Genomic DNA, 21,186 nt, shown 5'->3' with positions numbered 1-21,186 from the left:
GGAGGGGGGTTGGGTTGGGTTGGGAGGGACTATCTGTGTTAGTCATATTCCCAGACAACATGACCAAAAGAAAGGTTTTCGAGGCATCAACCCTTCAATACTACTGCAACTTTAGAGTTGAGATTTACCCGTAAAGTCTATCTTAAATTATAAAGCACATTATTCTTTGTACAGACCACAAAAGCTGATAGTACTAAGATGCTTTGTCAACCAAAGTTTTCGATACACATACAATCCCTAGCCCCACTGTGTCTGCAGTATTGTGCCCCCCCTCCCCCACCTCCATTACATAATCCAGTACTTTATGTTATTCAGCAAAGATAACAACAACAATGTATCAAATTAAATCAGACAGTTTAATGAACTTGAAAATATATTTATTTTTTTCCTTGTTAGAAGCATTAACAATATTAATTAGAGCACAAAATGATATATTTGGCAGTATAAGAAGGAACAATTAACACTTGTCCAATAGATCAATAATTATGCTACACAAATGCTACACAAGAAATGGTTCTTGTGTACGAACAGAATTTTTCAACCAAGGTTTAGCTTTCTAAACATAAACCTGATATATAAACATAAATTCAACGTTGGTTTTTTGGTAATTTTTTTTCAATGGAAATTCACAATGTTTTATCAAGTATAATAAATTTTAAAATATCTTACCATATTGAGCGATACATTTTTAACAAGTTCATATTAAAAGTAGAGGAACAAACATTCCAGAGACAACTTAGTTCACTGTAAGACAAACATAAAACACATTCAAAGTATTTGATATACCCCTCACCCCCCCCCCCCCACCTCAACCCCTCCAATTCTTACAAAATCTAAAATAATTTTGCCAGTTCCCAAAATGATTGTTATACGTAAACATTGTGTTACAAATACAGAGACATCATAAACAGCATAAAAAAAATGTAAATTAGAGGCATAAGACTAGACAGAGAGTCAAATTAATTAGTTACTAATTTATTACTGTCTTCCATATTTGTACTTAAAATATAAAAAACGATAGCAAAGATAAATGAGTAATCAGCTTCACCAGCTGTAAAAAATATAAAATTTCTGCTTTACTTTTTAATAATAAAGTGAAAAAATTCTCTTTTTTTGTCTTCCTTGGTAATGAGGAATAATGATTAATAAATGTTATCTATGCACAATTAAAATATTGTTATTTATTGCTTTGATTAATCGTAAAATTTTGATTAATTACTGAAAATAAATCTCATCGTTAAACCAAATTATGAAATCTGACAACACCTGTCCTTCGCGAGGGAAGTGAGTAGTGAGTGACAGAGACATTTCAATAATCCCAGCAGAGGTTGGCAAGGTGAACAAGTCACTGGAAACACCTATAATGAATATTTAACCATCTTAAGAGACACCTTCAATAGCCAACCATCTTATTTGAAATGTCACAATGAAGTAAAGTTATGGATGCAAATTGCCACATTCAAAAGAGAACTGGTTTGATATATCAAATTTATTTCTGAATAATTTTTCAGACGAAAAATCGTGTACCAATGTTTAGTGATCTGTCAGAGGTAAAATTAAACACATTTTTCAAGACCGTTTATACATGAGCACATTCAAGTCATTTAGCAAATTTTAAAGGTGAGAATCTATAAGCCAGTTGTAGCTAGAGAAACACTGAAATGATCCATAATGTTCCACCTGTTTATCTAATAAAGTTTCAAATCCAATTATCTTATTCAAAGTTCATTTGATTAAATCCTTAAAACAAGGTGAGAAACATAATAGAGCATATAGTGACATACTTGACAGTTACTACCATTGTCTGCTATTGTTTTCAATGTCAGATTCCACTTAACCTTTTATTCTATTGTCCAAATAATTACAAAGTTGAATGGGGTCTGCAGGTTATTATAGAATCTGGTTCCCAAAAAGTTAGCTTCCCATACCCAAGGAACTAATACACACAGTCTAAAATGCCTGTAAAAGTTCAATAAAATTTGTGCAAAATGCCTGCCATTGCTACTTTAAGAAGGACATATAAAATACCCCAATTATCATGTATTGAATTTCCTTCACACATATTTAACTACACCAGAGTGTAAGTTTAAATTCACTGTAATACCACCGTGTCAAATTTTCGTTCGTTATTCATTCCATTATTATAAACAAGGAAAAAAAATAACCTCACAAGATCACAAAATTAAAATTTGAAACAACAAGTTAACTGAACTTTAATACTTTATCTGTATCAACAAGCCTATTAAACTGTTAACTGAAATAATCTGAAATGAAAATATAGCAAGGCATAATTCCTTCAAAACTCCGCCCATCCCTCCCCCTCCCCTTCTCCCCAAATTACAATTCTTAAGGTATATTGTTTTGTAGTATACAACACATTTTAATATGCTCTATCAATTTATAAAGAAAAAAAGAAAAAAACATTAGGCCAAGGCTGACAAAAATACAACCCTTCATCCTTAACCTTAAATATAAAGTTTCAGTTGTTAATACTTTTCCTCATTAAGTTTTCCCAAGTCTCTGTAACATCAGCCAGACCTGACCTGATTCCACAGGTTTGGGAAACAAAATCAACGACAAATATTTCAGTTTGTCCACGCCATCATATCTCTGGTAAATTTTACCTCCATTTCCTATTTTCTTCTTCTTTATGTTTGTTTATCGAGTACGCATGCCTGGAATGAGTTTCCTTCATAAAACTCCAGTAAAACACAACCGCACTACTCCTTTAAATAATAAAGTCATAAACATCTCACCTGTATTCACTTCTTCCACTAACTGTGACCAAATATTTCTAACGTTAGATTATAGAATGTGTAGTTTAATTGAGGCTGAGAATTGCTTGGTTTACATATTTACGGGGGGAGGGGGGTTATAGATAACTCAAGTCTGAATGTTGCTTTAATAACCCCTGAAAATGACAGCTCATTTTGAGATATTTTGTTATTGCTGGGAACATTTCACTATCTTATTATGATAAAATTATGACTTATTACAAGAAACAACAAATGTACCCTTACTTGATCAATAAAAGTCTGTAAAATCTCAGTAACGGGTCAATTGTTTCTTGGGCCACAAATCATTCAACCTTCAAATGAGATCAGAGGATTTTTTAGTCACCATCCGGTGAAGTTTTAATTCCATTTATCAACCACCCCCCCCCCAACCCCCTACTTCATCTTGAGATAATATTTTACTGTTGAGCTGTATCCACATGAACAAAATAATCCCTGATCAATGATTTGATAAATCATGAGACCACAGACTTGGAAATACATAGAGAAAATGACATCATTCTTTGTAAAGAAGTATTTTGGTGCTTTTAAAGTTGATATGTGACAATGTAATTGATGTATTTGATGCCCTCTAAACTATGTGAAGTAAGTCAAGGGCTATGATGTTCTACCTTATGGACACTGCAAGTTCTGTGACATAATTTTCCAAAGGTACTTAACTTGTATTAAAGACGGCACTTTTCTTCTGTTTCATCTTAATAAATAAATCGATATTTAACAGGCAAGGGAACATCTCTTGAACTATGTAGCTCTGCTAGTCTTCGACCCGACAGTAAATAAGATGATTCTGTATTTATATTTGAGCTGACATTTCTAGACTGATCCAGTCAGGGATAACATTAGGCCTCAGTTCCCATACAGACGTAGTCTTCTGTAGAGGCGTACGCTACCCACAGAGTGCTTGCCAGTGACTGCATCTTTGACGGAGTCCTCCATGACAATAATCCACTAGGTTGTCATCCTTCCTTATTTGTGGTTCCGGCTAGACCGTTCCCGCGGGTCACCACAAACTAATGCCGGACCATCTGTAGCACCTCACACAGCCGTAGATAAATAAACTGAGTACAGAACCTTGTACGCCTAGTTTAACCAACCGAGATGATCTTGAGGGTGGAGGCACTCTGAAAGATTGCAATGCAAACGGCTTAGGGTTAATAACAACACATTGGAGTATGTAACATTCGCAACAGGGTGTATGGACCAAAGGACAGAACCAAACTGTGGTTTGGTTCTTTCAATGGTATCGTAACAACTTTATTCATTATGACTGCAATTCAGTGATGATGAATGGGGGTGCCTACATCTCCCTCAGTATTTGAGAAGGTGGTCAGATGCCAAGGTAAACTCTTGTCCATCAGATGGGGACTTTAAATAGCAGTCCCGGGAACAGGAATGGGTGCGACAATTACATGTATAAACTCTCTGAAGACTCATCAAAAAGAGAAGGCTCGGTATATAAAAGCCAGTGTTCATCCACAATCACCACACAGATGTGGTTCCAAATAAGCTTCTGTTCGCTTACTAATCCTTGGGATTTGCTAAACTAAACTAAACCAACCTTATGACTGCACATTCACAACAGTACAACTTCATACACAAACAACCAGTACCACAACTACGCCATCATTTCTTAATCAAGCAAACAGCTCCTCCAACCAAGGCAATTTTGAATCCTTTGTCTGAATTTGCAGCCAGGAAGATCAAAATAACAAGATAGCTTTGTCACCGTTAAGGCATTGAATCAAAACATTCAAATCACTGGATGCAAACAGCATTGAAACTGAATTTTGAAAGTCTCTTACTCTTGAACAGAACTATCATGAAGTGCTTCACTAATCCTGCCAGATCTTATTTCATATTACTATCGTCATGTTTATCTACGATCTAATAAGGACTTATTCACCTTTAGATTCTTTCTTACCTAAATTCCATTTGATTCAAGGAAGCTTCAAACAGTCTTAACTTGGGTTTATTTATATCTATTTATAATGTTTGTCTTAGGTCCTGTTGACTGTTTGCTGTAAAGTTTCAACTATCACCCACTGAACTGCTAGGCCTACTGGAATGTCAATTCAAGTAGAACAGAAGAATCACTCATGGCAACAGATATCTGTGAACATATGCATCGTAATGTTCAGATGTTAACCAATCAATGTTTTATAACCTTGTCTCACATCTGAGTTTAGAAGTGATCTTTTGGGGAAAGGATGTGGTGAAGGGGATGCAGATGGGGAGGGTTGTGCTTACCTTACGATATTTGCTATTTCTTCTCTGGTAACTTCCTTGGTCCAGTTTGATATGATGCCCGGAACATGACCCATACCGACCACACCAACCACAATTGGGAGGTAGCAACCTACACAGAGAAAACAGACAGTTTTTGTATCAAATGATCTGTGTTGTTTTGTTGTTTCCTCTAAACAAAGGCATCATTCCCTTACTTACTAAAGGGAGTTAAAGGAACGTCCAATTTACTTTATGTTAGAAATGTCAAACTCTCCGTCAACCATCAAAAGAATTTGACCTGTGTGGCTGATTCTCATCCACGACAGAGGTAATTTGAGAACCGTAGCAATATCGGTAAGGAACACGACTTTGACATCAAGGTATCAGTCATATTCAACATCATGAGGAAAGAAGCCGAGACCGAAAACTTGATGTATATCCATTTCTGGTTATCATTACCTCAGCCGTCTGCACTAAACTGATTATCCGTGACGGAGATGGTTTATTAATAGATCGGTTCTCAATGAACCAATAAGTGTCACATCTATAAATAACACATCTATGTAACTTAAAGGAGGATACAAATTAAATTTAAATATTCCGGAATATGATAATCAAGTCCTGAATTTCTCGAAGTCCAAATGCTGCCAGGATCATATGGAACTAGACAAGCCTTTATGACAGTTTAAATCCTGTTTATATAATCCAACATGTTGATTTTTTTACATATTGTTAGGGTATAAAGAGAAAATCAGAAAATTATCAGTGGAAAATTTTGTCTCCTTAATTTTTGGCTTTTGAATTCCATCTCCCCAAAGTCTTTCAAAGTTATAATCGAAACGTCAGGGCAACTTTTTTTTTACACATTCTCTTACACAGGCTCTCTAGTGGTTAAGCAGTTTGCTAACAGTTTTATTTTTATTTTAAAGTTATAATACATTATGTAAAATTAAAATTTCTATCCTATGCTCCGAAATATGAGAACATTAACAAAGTAGCATATTTATTGTTTGAATATCTCTGGTTAACAGACATGACAAATCGTTATTTTTAAATTTCCACAGAAAGAGCCAACTAACTGGCTGCTGTTTGTATTAAAGATTAAGACAAAGTTAGCTGTCATTGAAATAAAAGTCTCATCCAAGCAACAAATATTTGTCAATTTTATATTCTTGTAAAACTGTTGATACACTCTGAACTCAAGTGGAAACATTATAGGCTGCCTCAACATTGCCAAGAAAACAAAAACAAAATGTCAACATATTGATCACTCTTTAGCGAGGGCAACTGTGAACTATTCGCTGGTTAGGAGACAGAAAATGTCAAAACAGCTGTGCTCAGGTATGCCATACATCCAAACAAACAACAGTTGTGTGACCTCTGGATAGGGCTATAAACTTTCTCACCAACCTTACATTAATTTATCAACTGTACTTTGGGAATATCAACATGTAGGAATTTAACAATACTGCATCTGTGTTTGATCTTCATAAAGTCTAAGAATCCATGAAGTTCATGTACATAGTTGATGGGATGAACTGTATACATTAAGATATGTCTTTTCATTGTTTTAACATGATAATTGTTCAAACTTGCTCCTGACTTAGTACTCTGGCAGCTTGTCACAGCTTGTTCTCGCTGGTACAGAAGAATAAATAACACCAGAAAAGTGTTAATTTATCTGGTTCTTGCTGGTACAGAAGAATAAATAACACCAGAAAAGTGTTAATTTATCTGGTTCTTGCTGGTACAGAAGAATAAATAACACCAGAAAAGTATTAATATATTCTTTGGTATGACCAGGTATCTGGCAGCTTGTCATAGCTGGTTCTCGCTGGTACAGAAGATTAAATAACACCAGAAAAGTATATTTATGACCAGGTATCCTGACAGGTGTCTATCATCCGATATGATTTGTGGATCAAATTATAAACACAAATTATGCTTCATCTATGTATATAAAAGAAGAAACTAATGTACAAAGTTAAATACATTTGCAACATGAATATTCATGATCATTTATTATCATAAATTCTCTAAAGTAATTAATTCTCTAAAGTAATTACCTGTCAGACTATCAGGTCGGGGTACTGGCTGGGCGCAGCCCTTCAATGATTGTGCGAGAAACAGGTCTCTCTCCGTGACAAACACGCTACTTAAGCCTGGGAATTCCCCAGTTATCTCACCGAGCATTTCTTCCAAGAGATCTTTCTGTTTATATTTCTCAACATCTTCAGCTCTGTTGTAAACAACAAAAAAGGGAAGGAAACCGCACAATTATTAAAACTTTGGAAAGTGACAAAAAGGCTTTATAATAAGGACACTTTGATTGACATCTTTGTAATCTGATTAAAGGCTGTCAGGCTTCTGAAGAGCACCCTAACAATCTTGACGGGGGGGAGGGGGGGGTGGAGATCGGCCACAAACCGGGACTGGATAGTTCAGGTGATTTAATTGTCACATGACTTGTTTCCTCAAATAGGAGTAGGACACTTGAATAGTAAAAACTGAATAAACAACAGGGGGTGGGTGGGGGAGCTGTATGACCCAGAAGTGGAATGACAAGGGCACATATTGCAACAAAAGCTATCTTTTATTGTAGACTGTGCGGATTAGAGATCAAACCAGTCGAAAGGAATTGTGAAAAAGAGGAGTGCAGTAAGTAAGCATAAGACTTTGCACCTTATGGTCACTGGTTCAAGCCCCCAATCTAGCCAATAATCAGAGGCAAAAATTAAACCAAATGAGTTAGACTTACGTGATGGATTCTTTACTGGTCAGTAAATACCAGGCTAATCTCAGCTTCTGCCATATTGAGAGGGAACTCATTGCACGTTTAAGGGTTATTTGGATCGGCCTGTCACCAAGGTGAACCCTGCAGCCAGGTATAGTTTGAGCCTGTGATGTACAAAAAGAGAAGGGGGGGGGGGTAAAAAACGGTTGCGAATGTTCAAAATTATTACAATGTATTAAGGGTAATATAATTTAATAATTACAATCTCTACTTTCTCCAGTGTTTACAGTGTGGCTTAAAACAATGTATGACCTATATGTACACTGTAGGAGAGATGTTTATGTTTGGTGAAATTAGAATACCAGCATTGGGTCAGTAAATCTCCCCTTCAGATGGATCATATGCCTACCATTATTCTTGTTTTATTTCAGTATAGCCCATTAATCATCTTTTTGGAGGAAGGGGGGGGGGGAATATTTACTTACAATGCAATCTGAATTTGATGCAAACACTTCCAAAACTGATTTTGGTCATTTCAAACCGATTTTGGTCATCTCAGTGAGAGGGCTGAGGTTGTGAGGAGACAGGTACGCGAAGCACAAAGTAAATTAGATCATCTCGCAACAACGGACAGCCGTTCAAAATTTTCCCTGGTATGCATGCATGAATTGCCGATACCTGTCCAATAATCCTAAAGGCTAAATGATGTACCCATCGCAAAGAACCTCAAAACCACTTTTGCTTTTTCATATCAACAAGTCACTTAGATGTACTACTGTAAAATCAGTATTGTTGTTAGATTTAAAACTTGCATCCATGGGACGCAACATCTGAAAGATGTTTGTGCCCGCTCTGTAAAACTTGTGTCCACGGAATGCAACATCTGAAAGATGTTTGGGTTTGCTCTGTAAAACTTGCATCTAGGGCTACTGTCCTCCATGAAAACATGCACTTTAAAATACCTCTATAGGAACACACAATAGTTATAATGACCCCTGACAAGCTTGGCTTTTGCGCAAGGAAAGCATATAGTGATAGGCTTATAACGTGTACAAAAATGAATCATATGATTATTAAACTTGTAACTAATATACATCAACAAAATGACTGTCAAATTGCGAAGTGAGAACTTTGGCTGTAGACTAGTTACCATACATGCATGTCTGAATGGCGTGCATTGCACACTGCTGTACGGGATACAACTCCAACGCAAAGCTTCTTTGAAAATGTAATAGGCTAGGCATACACTGTGAATGTCGGAAATCAAGTAGAATGAGTGTATAGACGAAATGCCAGCATTTAATAATGCAATTTCAACTTTTTCACTTTTCAACTAATTTAATTGAGCCCCTTAAATGCTCTGTGGTGTGTGCTGTGCTGTGAATGTCGGAAAAATTAAGTAAAACAAATTTTTTCAAAATCACTTCCACTTGGTTTAATATCCTGATGAGTTGGATATCAAGGTTTTTAAAGGAAGATCTTTGAAAAAAAAAAAATAGTCGTAGAATTCCCAATGCACCTTGGTCTGTTTAACCTACCTCTTTGAAAGCTCTTCTGAATTCCCCTCCTGGGGCCATACCTAGTTCTTTGGTGAGATGAGCTGACATGGAGAGTAATAATAGCTGCATGACACCTCCAATTACACCACTCTGTGGAGAATGATTTCAGACCGTATGGGATACATTGCATACATGGCATACCATATGTTACCTGAAGCTTAAAATGAATTGCACCAACTGTCAAGCTCTATCAATCTTTACATTTCAGTTTCTTTTTAGCATTTGTATATGTACAGGGTAGCTACTGTACTGTACAAGTAATGTGCTGCTTTCTCATTAGAATGATGTACAGTAGGTAACTAGGACACACTGTAACATCAACAAGAATAATACATTCCAAAAGTAGTACAACACTAGATTTATTTCAAGCCATGAAAATGGGTTTTTTTTATGATGGTGAAGCTACATGCAACAGGAGAGGTATAGTAACGATGAAAGAATTCCTTACAACTGTGTAAAACACTAGGAGGTCATTGATGGGAGGACTGATAATCGGTTTGTGTTTGAAGTTTAAGATACTCTAAATTTAATAGATTTTCATCTTTTTAAGTCATAAATATTCATATCTATTATCTTCCTCATGTTGCATATTAAAAGAACAAATTGTCCTCGAATTTCTGAAAACACTTATATATTAAATCCAAAAGTTAAACAAATGGAACACCTGCTAAAATTCCCCTCGGGAACTCGGTGTAAAAATGGTAGATTTCTCTAGTTCCTCCAACACTTACTGGGTTGGATACTTACGATCCAAAATACTTACCTGTCTCCAACCAACACATGCACTTTCCCATCTACCTAATCCGAAAACATGACTTGAAATTTAATCAAGCTTAATAAATAAATTTTAAGATCTCCTGGAGGTGACACAAGTCAGCGTTTAGATAAAGTCTACAGGACAAATGTGCAGTACAGCAGTTGTTTGCGACCAGCTGATGTGTGCACTGTTTTAGAGTAGATATGGTGATGTTCATCCTACTGTACCTGTTGTATTGATTGTCTCAGCTTTGCGGTATTGAGATTCTGGGCTTCTCGTAGGAGGGTCTCCTCGTCTAAACTTAGTATACTCAGTCTGCTCTTACATAATTCTAATACTACTACATCAGGTTGCACTGATTGGATTATCTATGGAAGGCAAGAATAAAACAGTTATGAATCGTAAACAGGATCGTAAACAGAGCAAGGACGGGGTCCTAAAAGGTTGTTCAACAACGTGAGAAAAATGCAATAAATGTATGCAGACATGGGAATGATCAGTACTTAATGTAGCTTATCAATGTTAACCAGGGAAGCTTAATAGTCTCCTTGGATTCACTCTCCATTTTATACCATTGCAACAACTATATGTAGGTATATCTAGAGAGTATTCTCCCTTGATTCAAAATGAGAATTAACTAGTGCTCAGATCATTAGTACCAGCAATGACTACAAATACAGTACTTCTTTCAAATAACTTTTATAGCTTGAATTCAAACATAGAAAAATGATGGTTATTCTCTACAGTCTTCTGTTAACACTTTGTTTGCTTTATAAGTATACTTATAAATGAAAGAGCATAAAGATACTGTTTCTGCATGTACACTGTCATGAACTGACTTCAGTGGTACATCGATCAATTGAATGTCATTAATTACTTAGAATACAGGCTTTGTATGGTCTAACACGTACTCTATGTATGAACGTTCACCGAATAATTTAGCGTTCAAATTTTGTGTAGCAGTATTGAAAACTTTGAACTATGACTCTTACTATGGTTTCTGTGTACAGAAACTCTGTGTACAGACTCTTACTATGGTTTCTGTGTACAGAAAAAAATGCACTATATAGTAAAACGGGGTAAAAAAAAACCACAGGGTAGTTGGGGTAAAAAAAAACCACCCCCCAACTACAAGTCGTGAGAAATAGAAACACATTTTTGTATGGTGTATGTGAAAACCATGGTGCCCAAGTCAATTCTGACATACTTTATTGATTGTTACTATTCTTTTCCATCGGCGGACCAATACTTTTAGCGCCGATTTTTCCCATACTCTAAAAATAGCAAATATTTAAGTTCTGAACACTGTCCTTTAACTTTATCCTGCAAAAATATTAGAACTGATATAGAGGTTTTTGTTTCTTGGTTATGATAACAAGAGGTGTACCTACATGAATCAGTAATGTAATTACCCGCACGATCTGCCAGATTTCTCGAATGACGTGGGTTTTTTTTACCCCAGGGTTTAGTGTCCGTTTGGGGTAAAAAAAGACCAGTCCTAATTTCCTCCCAAAATGGTTTATATTTATCACAGAATGTTAGAATTGCTATATGATTGACACAGAGAGTACATCTATGCTCCTCTAATTTCTACCAATATAATAATTTACCTTTTTATAACTAACTGTTGCCTGTTCTTAACCTAAGTTATTTCTATGTTAGCCTAGTGTTATAGCCTAACACAATATATGTCTGCTGTATATGGTTATCTTGTTATTTTTAGAGTCCTAAAATATTCTCTACCCTAAGTCCCAACCCCACAGCTGGATGTGATACTAATATATAGAATAAAACTCATAAAACATGGTCAATAATGTTTTAGGGGGTAATAAACAGTCTTGATAGAATCTTGCTATAGTCTCGGAAGGTGGGGTTTGTTTCCCGGAGTTTATCGTTTGGCAATAGGTTAATTCATGCAGAACTTGATTGAAAATGCCCAAATAAAGCTTTTCTAAAGTGTGCTGAAAATATTTCTGGTGGTTTTGCACATTTTCTTTGGTAGTATGTTGTTTTAACAGTGTGGACTTTTTTTACCCCAGCAGGGTTTTTTTTTACCCCAAAAATGACTAACAGCCGGGGTAAAAAAAAACCACCCCTTTTCTGGAATTTCTCCTTTACTCATTGTGATTGAAATTTTTATTATGGCTATTTAGGAAGGTATTCCCACTTGTCAACTGACAATGATAAAATATCTACCTAAGCATCTACCTAACGAGTTTTATGTTAAACTTTAAGGAAAGGTTTTTTTTTTTTACCCCGTCTTACTATACTGTACATCTTTACATAGCAATTTGTCCATTTTGTATAGCATTTCGCAATGCGATACTGGATCAAATTATTCCCTGTATTTGAGTTTTAACCTTGTTGAAGTTGACAAGCTTCAAACGTTCACACGCATTTGTTTTTTTGCCAATCTTAATATTTTCAACGGTTTTGGTTTAAAAAAATTAATACAGTTTTTTTTATTTTGAATCGCATCTTCTTCATTACTTCTTGGGATGTAATGTATTAAGGGCATTCACGTAATACGTTTCAAACTAACAGAACTCTTTTCTAGATACTATGGGAGATGTATCATACAGTAAATAGTTTTTTTTTCTTATTTCTTCCTTTTTTCATGCAAACACACATCACAGTCATACCAATGAAAGGTTTTGTGTCCCAATCAAATTTATCAGTCCCTTTTGAACAAGTCTTGGCTTTTGGGAGAATGTAACTGGGTCATTTATATCAAAAGGTATACGATGCTCCTTATTTTTCTTCAACTTTTTTGGTATCATCATGGCACGGGTTCAAATATGTGCCTTGTACAAGCAACTTACTATACATGGGTATATACTGCTAGCAACTTGAGAGGCAAGAAAGAAAAGCAGCATAGAATATAACTGCAGGAAAACTACTGCAGACACTAACAACCTGAGGTTACTTGCCCTAGCCTTAAGCAGAATGAAATCATACGATATGGCACAAATCTAACCCAATTAACAAAATCGTTCAAAAATAACAATTCAAAATGACCTGCATTTTATCACAGAAATCAATAAAAGCAATGAGAGAGATATAAATACCTTTGCAACATCTTCCTGGCTTTTTTCACTGAAATGTGCTGTTCCAATGAGATATACCCGGGCTCCTGATGGTGTGACTAACTTTGAAACAGTTTCCGGTAATTCAGGATTATCCTGACGTTTAAGTTCTCTCATCCTTATCAACTCTACTTCGTCCATCGTATCCTCCTCGCCCGAGGATTCGTTTGAGTCCAGGTCGTACTCTGCGTCACTCTCGTGACTGGACTCCGTTTTCACGCTCTCTTTGTCCGAGTTGACGTGATAGCTGCCGATCTCGCTGGCGCTGTCGTCTCCCAGTTCGTTATCCGCTATCACCACGCCCCCGTTTTCGACCCGGGGTGGGTTCTCGTCACCGGCGAGGAATCTCTCCCCTTCCTCCTCTAAGCCGACATCAATCTCGTCTTCGTCCTCCAGGTGCAATCTTTCACCGTTACCCAACCTATCGTTCGGTTCCAACTTTCTGAAATTTCCTTGCTCCAGAGTCACGGACTCGTTCATCTCGACCTCGGCCTTCCTCGGAGAATAACTGCCTTCGTCGCTGAGGCTGTCGCACTCGCTGTCTCTGTCGCTCTTCATCTCGTAGCTGCCTTCCCTCCCTCCGTCCTCCCCTTCGCTACCGTCTAGTTTCTCTTCATTGTAACCCAGACCTCCTTGTGTATCTTGTGCCATCGATGATAAATTCAAACCACCATTTAAGCCGTCTACGATAAGATAAACAAGAAGATATACAACGTAAATAATCTCTTCATCTGCATTCCATTCCAGTTGGAGTTTAAGGAGTTAGTCGTGGGCCGAGGAAGACAGACCACGACATACTACACGATACAGATCTATGTATGTAGGTCACCAGGTTAATTGACATCTCAATAAATTGTAGCTTCTTGTTGTTGCCAGTAATAAAGACTACCTCAATGTTTAACAGAGAGATGAAGAGAACTTTATTTAAAGTTTGATACAATAGTTGATTTGTTTTACCTTAACAAGACAAATTAACAGCAATTTAGAATGGATGTTCACTAATAAGTTTCTTTGGATGGGACATGAATGTTCAATCATGTGGTGACAGTCATCAAATTTGATTGGATGTCCATACACATGTGACAGAAGACAGCAATGGTGGTTATGTCATGACTTCTATTCATCATTAAGGTTACAACGATTCAAGTTTTGTGATAAAAAATCAAGGACATATATGTACTCCATTTTTGGATTGGTTTTTACATTTCCATATTGGCATGGATATTGACTCCAATGCTTGAAGTAAACCAGTCAATTTCTATGATCCTTGTGTTCTAGGCTTCACACGATACCTTCTTAATAAGTGGGATGGTAGGAGATAATCTCCTCCTCCCCCTGCCCCCCCCCACCCCAACCCCCTTCTCCAAGTCATCCTCCCAAATCCCAACAAAGAGAATGCCATGTACTCAGTAGAAGAAAAATCATGTTTGCATTCTTCAATTATTTATCCCAGATCCAGTGTCAGAAAAAGCCAATGATCCCCCACCAGAGGTCCAGAACACAGGATTTTAAGAAACCAGTGGTGTCCATACATTTCAGGTTGTACTTTGGTAAGGGCTGATACCTTAATGGTCTACTGGTTTCCTTCATCACAGTAATATTGCTAGTTCACTAACTTCAAGAACATTTCGTTTAAATTCTCACATCGTTCATTGACGATGTAATTTACTGATAGTCTTCACCTAATCGTGCAAGCTGGATTCAGAAAAATTTTGATTGTTAAGGCATTTGATTCAGATGGTATTTTTGCTTCTTAACGGTAAATATTTTATACAAGAAATTACTGGAAAAGCATGTATAGTAACATAAGCTGGTATAGCAGACCCTACCATGTCCCCTCCTCCCCTCTTCAAAGAGAGAGCAAGAGAGAATACATCAAATATATATTTCTAGTTTAGCAAGTAGTCCTTTAAGTTTTTAATGCAAGTAATTACATTGGTATGCATGAGTACTACTGTAGCACATACTTTTGCTGCTCCTTGATTTTTGGTCTCTAATAACCAGTGTGTTATCACCACAACATTAGCTGTCACATAAACTAGTCAAGCAGGGTACAATGACATCATTAAAATTCCGTAAAGCCATGACAGACTTTTCTGAGGACCTTTAGGCCTACCAGTCAACGTCATATATTTAGCAGATTTATGTAACTAGTGTATGTGGGGACATCAACAAGGGAATTGCCAGAGTATACAGTAGGTCAAACTAGACAACATTAAAAGTGCATTTTATGTGAGCTTCTAAGTTTGTTTATGAATGACCTTAGGCCATATTGATCCATTATGATAGGATACCTAGTCAATTCATGTTGATTGCTTAACCAATCCGGTTTCAATCACTTCAATCTTGAGGACTGATCACCCAATCAGGTTTCAAACTTAAATAGTGATGACTGATGAACCAATCAGGTTTCAATCTTTCAAATCATGATGATTGATCAACCAATCAAGTTTCAATCTTTAGAATCATGATGATTGATCAACCAATCAAGTTTCAACCTTTAGAATCATGATGATTGATCAGCCAATCAAGTTTCAATCTTTAAAATCATGATGATTGATCAACCAATCAAGTTTCAAGCTTTGGTACTAAAAGGAAGTGAAGCTCTGGCAAAGAATTTTCGCAAGATTACTGTACCACATGATAGTAAGCTGATCTAGAGTACTTACCAGAAGAAAAACTCAATCTGCAAAGATACTAGATCTAATATTGTGTATCAGTGTAAGTTTGTGAGGGGTTCTATGGCATTAGGAGAGTATTAGTCATGTACTTTTATAAATAGAAACATTAATGTTGTTGTGTTTCAACTTGTTGGAAAATGACAAGACAAGGATAATCTTCTGGGCATGGACTTAAATATATTCCTTTTTAAATAAGTGTTCAATTTACTGTTCTGAGACATATATACTGTAGCTGAGAGTGTGTATTGTGGTCATAATCCACATTTTCGCCTAATCCGCTCGGCTCATGATTCAGAAATTTCCACATTTGAGGTACAAATTTGTAAATATTCCCCTTTAATAAAGGCTACTTTCAGTATAAACTACTATTACCATAAATTTCCAGAATTACTTTTCTCCAAAATGTCTTCACAGAAAAATTTAATATAACTTATCTCCTCAAAAAGTTTCTAATAGGTCTGAATAAATTATCAAAATGGGATCTTACTTTAAAATATCCCTACTTGAAATACCAAAAATTCCAAGCCCTATTACATTTGGATATTTACTCAAATAGATTTTTTTATTCTGAGAGAGGAATAGTTGAGGATCAAATGAATTCATTTAATTATTCCTTATTAACCTTCATTTGGTAAAAAGCCTCTACAACTGTGTCTCTGTTTGGTCCATCGCAATTTTATATTGAGCAAGTAGTAATCGGTAAGTTTGTTAAAATACTGATGCAAATTATGCAAATTTAATTAAAATGTCTGACTTTTTAATGGCAATCAACTAACCCCCCTCTCCCTACCAGCAAAGAAACAGAACATATTTGTTTTTTTCCTTTTATATGAAGGGCACACTGCTACTACAGGAGATGTAAAACCAACAGGCAGTGTGGAGGGAGGCAATTTCTTACTGGTTTTGTTTTGCCACCGATGTAAGTTGTGCCTTGACAGTGTTTTGATGAATGTTACATCCACATGAGAAAAAGTCCCAATGACATTCGCTGAACAGTCTCTGCTCATCTCTGCAGCTTTAATACTTCAAAAGCAAGACTGCTAAACATTATTATGTCGATACAAAAGGAGACCCATTTATACTGGCTTGTACAAAGAATTGATACTTAATTTGGGAATGTCAAACGCAGGAACACAACCATAGGAGGCTTAAAGATCTGACAAAGGAGACAAAAACTGTGCAACTTGGCAACTGAAGTAATACAAAGAAATTACAGGCACTTCATTAATGGCAAGCTAATTAAGTGTAAACAATTAAGCAAGACTAGGATTAGTTTGAAAGCTTTGTAGAAGAGAAGAGAGAAGGAATCTTTCAACAATTTGAAATATAGACAAAGAATCAAAAGGACAGATTTATAAGAGAAACAAACAAGTTCAGTGTAATGCGAGTCTTGACTTAACTCATAAAAGTTCTGCAAGAAATCAAAATGCTGTATCAACTATCAAACTATTTTGAACATTCATGAGCAGGTTTCATTCTAGCAGAATTGACCGCGAATGATGTGGAAACCTATGGTACCAGCTTATACCTGTAGTCCAGCTACAGAATTATACTCCTGTTTAGATTTGTTACAGATTGTACAAAACTTCAATCGCTTTACTTAACGTAAGTCAAAATCTCATTGAACTGAAGTTTTCATTCAAATTCGTCGAGAGGAAAACCAAAAAGAGAAGCAATACCGCGCAACTTAAGTTTTGATTTTTGAAATGATGCAAACTGTAAGAGCTGCTGACTGGTGGTTGTCAAAAACCTGAAATATTTCACAAGTCTTTTCAACATAATGAGTAAACAGAGAAAATAACTAGGTTTCTGTTTGTGATCATTTTGCTGTATAACACTTCAATTTCAACTTCTGGTGATCAATCTAAGATCATTGTAAATAAGTTGAAGAACTTGAGAATTTTCTGTTAGAAGGTAGGTATTGTTTTTGGAAACTACATTCTCAAAGTAGTCAATAGCAGCTAGAATCGGATGGCCATTTTCCTATCTGCCATTTTGACCACTTACACTGTATACATGTATCCAAAAAATTAGGTATAACTCTGTATTTTCTTCTTTGTAAATTACTTTTAGGTGAATTCCTCAATTCCAAAGAATCACAAAGTCTTTTGGCAAGGACAGAACAGTACTTAGATATTACTACACCATTAAAACAAGATATTTTCAAGCTAATTGCAGAGAATAAATTATCTGGCATGGCATCACAAACTGCTATGCAAGTGGTCAATTGTTATTCAAGTTTAAAGATGTATAGCAAGTTTTTTTTATGCAAAATTTTTATTTCAACATATTTGTACATTAATTAGCCTATTCCATGAATTGTTCCGCCATTCCAAAAAAATTGAAAATGTTCACAACACCGGGTACCTATCATCAAAACTTTGGTCTAAATTTGTTATTCATTTTCTTAAATCAATCTATCAAACAGGTGTGATGAATGTATATTGTAGTGGTATCTTTGTGTCCCTGCTCATTTTCTATTTCAACTCAAATTGCTACTTTGCTTTCTGAGGAACTGACTTAGCGACAGCTGTGGCCACTATATCCCCAAGGCTAGTGCTTCTCACGGTGAACCCTGCTTTTGGTGTCTATCGTAAGACGATCTATGGTAACTTCATGATGTTAAGAACATAAATAACCGTCGTATAAAACATTGGTAATGACAATCTCTTTGATGTTGTCCTACAATTAAACAAGTCAACACTGTCATACATTCACAACATAACTTTTAGATCCTTAACAATGAATGCTAGAATTGGATATATGCAGTAAGCTTCTTCCCAGATATCTACCTTTTTACCTCCTTAGGGGAATTCTCTCTTGAGTCATTGCAACTCAAGTCCATTATTCTTTGATTTACTCTAAGCTAAGGTATGCCATTAAAATGTACAGCACTACTAAAGTGCCATATTTCAGACCACTACCAACCCTACAAAATAGATGATTAAGCTACTTTTGAACAAGCCTAGACATTTCCAACTAACCTCTTATACAAAGAAAATAAGTTGGTTATGATAAAAGATAACCATTTAATATTGTATTGTTTTGTTTATTTTATCATTAAAATAACAAGTTACCAAATGTTATTTTCTGCTGTTGTGAGCCATTCTAATGCTTGTGATCACTCCATCATAACTGGTAAAACAAATTTATTTGAAGTAACATAATCAGCATGGCAAATTTGCTTTAACAACTTATTGTTACAATCTATGGCAGTCTCTGTCTCAATATGTTAAATATGCTAAGTCTCTAAAGTCATTTCAATGTAAGGATGATCTTCTCAACAAGTATATACATGTAGGCATGTTGACTTTAAACTTTGTTCTTTAAATACCACACTCTACTTATTGTTTTTCTTTACTTGAAGTCTTTGCTATCCTTCTTGCCTCTTTTCCTTCTTCCTTCTCTCTTTCTGTTCTTCTGTCTTTTGTGTCTTTCCTATTCCCTCTGAAGATAATTTAAGTGTTTCATTGTTTTATATTTCTACTTGGTCACTAGCTGAGATAGCAGCCTTGCTATTTTTCTAGTTTCCTTCATATGTTAACCTTCCTACTGCTATGTTATATTGCATTTATCTTGTACAAACATATGAGAAATAAAATTGACATTGAAATATCTGACAAAGAAATTTTGTCCACTAAGACAACCCATCAGAAAACATTTATATTTTATTTATTGTGTATGACTTTTGTTAAAATGGGGCTGTTAGTTGGAAATTATTGAGACATTCCTTTTATGCTATCAGAAAGTTGGAGTAATTATAGAATACAGGGCCACTCGATGATTCTATCTGAGCATCTGGATGTGCGGATGCTCAGTCTCACCCCAGTACGTATGTGAGGAAAACATGTCAAAGTCCAAGTTCTTTCTTTTTGAGTGGATGTGTGGATGCTTGGATGCGGAGTCAAAAATTTCCTATGTCCTTTCCTAGTACTTCTGTGGTGGAATTTTAGAGGGCGTTGCACATGTACGGGTGCCTTTTAAGAACGTCACACGTCACAGTATTTGAAATACGTGATGGTATATGTGGAAACTTTTTGAAAAATTTTTAAGTCCATTCCTAGTATTCCCTGGGTGGATGTGCGGATGCTGAGCCAAATGAAATACGTGATGGTATATGGGGAAACTTTGGAAAATTATCCAAGTCCATTCCTAGTACGCGGATGCAGAGTCTAGAACGACATGTGCACTAATGATGTGGAATATCTTCGCACATGCGGGACTTTCAGTATTTATAATACGTGATGGTATATAGGGAAAATTTTGGGGAGTCCTTTCCTAGTACTTCCGTGGTAGATGCGCGGATGCAGAGTCAAAATGAAATACGTGATGGAATTTTAGAGGGCGTCATACGTGTACGGACATGTACAGACATACCGCGCATCGGCCCATCCGGATGCTGGGAAGAGTTAATGAATGGCCCTGTATTTTATAATTGTACCTGAAAGTTTATTTATTGTATTGGCCTCATTTGTAGCCAATTTAATGCAATACTAGTGTGTAGTGCCAACTTTACTATGACTGCTACTCTCAAAGAGTGACAATGGTAACTTTTTGAAATGTTGACTCTTTTTCGAAGCAGTCTCAAACTACCTTTGAAGAATTGTTGTATTGTAACGTTTGTGCTAGTTCAAGGCCAGGTCTTATGCGATATTTGACTTTACCTTTACATTAATCGTACACTAGCCTAGTCAGGTTACATGTATACAGGTCTATACTATAGTTAGGCTAGGCCGGCGATGCATCGTAATGTAAGTTAGTAACGTTAGTGATTAACATTAGGCTATCCTTTCACACAGTAACACTAAACAATGTTTTTCTAACTAAGTAAATGTATGAAATAACATATTTAAATATGTTCTCATGGTCAAATGTATGCTGTTTGTTTCCTCAACAATCGAACTGTACCTTTGATTGTTTCCATAACATCAATGGTCCTAAAACACGAGTAACAGTGAGTGAGTGACACAGCTGTTAACTTCTCAAATCTTCTAAGGCCCAAATAATGTGACCAGTCAATAATTACGCAATATGCTTAATAAATATCCTAGTTATTGTTTACCAAATACATTGAACAGTGATCCCCAAAATATTTTAAGAGGGCTATGAGAAATATAAGAGGAGTTTACAACAAGCATTGATTATTATCACGTGTTTTGGAAAGAAGAATTGAAGCCAATTCTAAGTTAGTTTGCAGTGGTTTGCAACGGACTACACTAATTTATACTGAAAAGTTTTTTCCCCGGTCTGGATTAAGAACAAAATCAGCCTGCAGACTGAAAACTGTGGGGGAGGGAGGGGGGGGATTTGATGAAAAGGTCCCGGAGCAGAGTTTCAGAGAAGGGAGA

At 36.1% G+C, this 21,186-nt stretch overlaps 1 protein-coding gene across 1 annotated transcript; it reads right to left on the bottom strand.

Annotated features, from left to right (window-relative positions):
• Positions 1-337: 337 nt before the first annotated feature.
• On the bottom strand, positions 338-20,847 carry LOC139961671 (traB domain-containing protein-like). Its single transcript, XM_071961058.1, has 8 exons — positions 20,747-20,847; positions 13,140-13,840; positions 10,299-10,439; positions 9,294-9,404; positions 7,780-7,919; positions 7,088-7,260; positions 5,043-5,151; positions 338-3,916 (listed from the first exon to the last, which is right to left on the bottom strand). Exons 1-8 carry the CDS (start codon positions 20,760-20,762, stop codon positions 3,796-3,798), a joined length of 1,512 nt encoding a protein of 503 aa, XP_071817159.1. The 5' UTR covers positions 20,763-20,847; the 3' UTR covers positions 338-3,795.
• Positions 20,848-21,186: the final 339 nt, after the last annotated feature.

This window comes from Apostichopus japonicus, chromosome 20 (genome assembly GCF_037975245.1).
Source record: "Apostichopus japonicus isolate 1M-3 chromosome 20, ASM3797524v1, whole genome shotgun sequence".
NCBI lineage: Eukaryota > Metazoa > Echinodermata > Holothuroidea > Aspidochirotida > Stichopodidae > Apostichopus > Apostichopus japonicus.
This window is presented reverse-complemented; position numbering and strand designations above follow the sequence as displayed.

What these genes read in the sequence shown, in the direction of transcription:
- LOC139961671 (XM_071961058.1), bottom strand. An exon ending in TCAGAAGAGCTTTCAAAGAG is followed by an intron (nt 7,920 to 9,293) that starts GTAGGTTAAACA and finishes TGTACATCACAG; the next exon opens with GCTCAAACTATACCTGGCTG. An exon ending in GAAATAGCAAATATCGTAAG is followed by an intron (nt 3,917 to 5,042) that starts GTAAGCACAACC and finishes GCAATCTTTCAG; the next exon opens with AGTGCCTCCACCCTCAAGAT.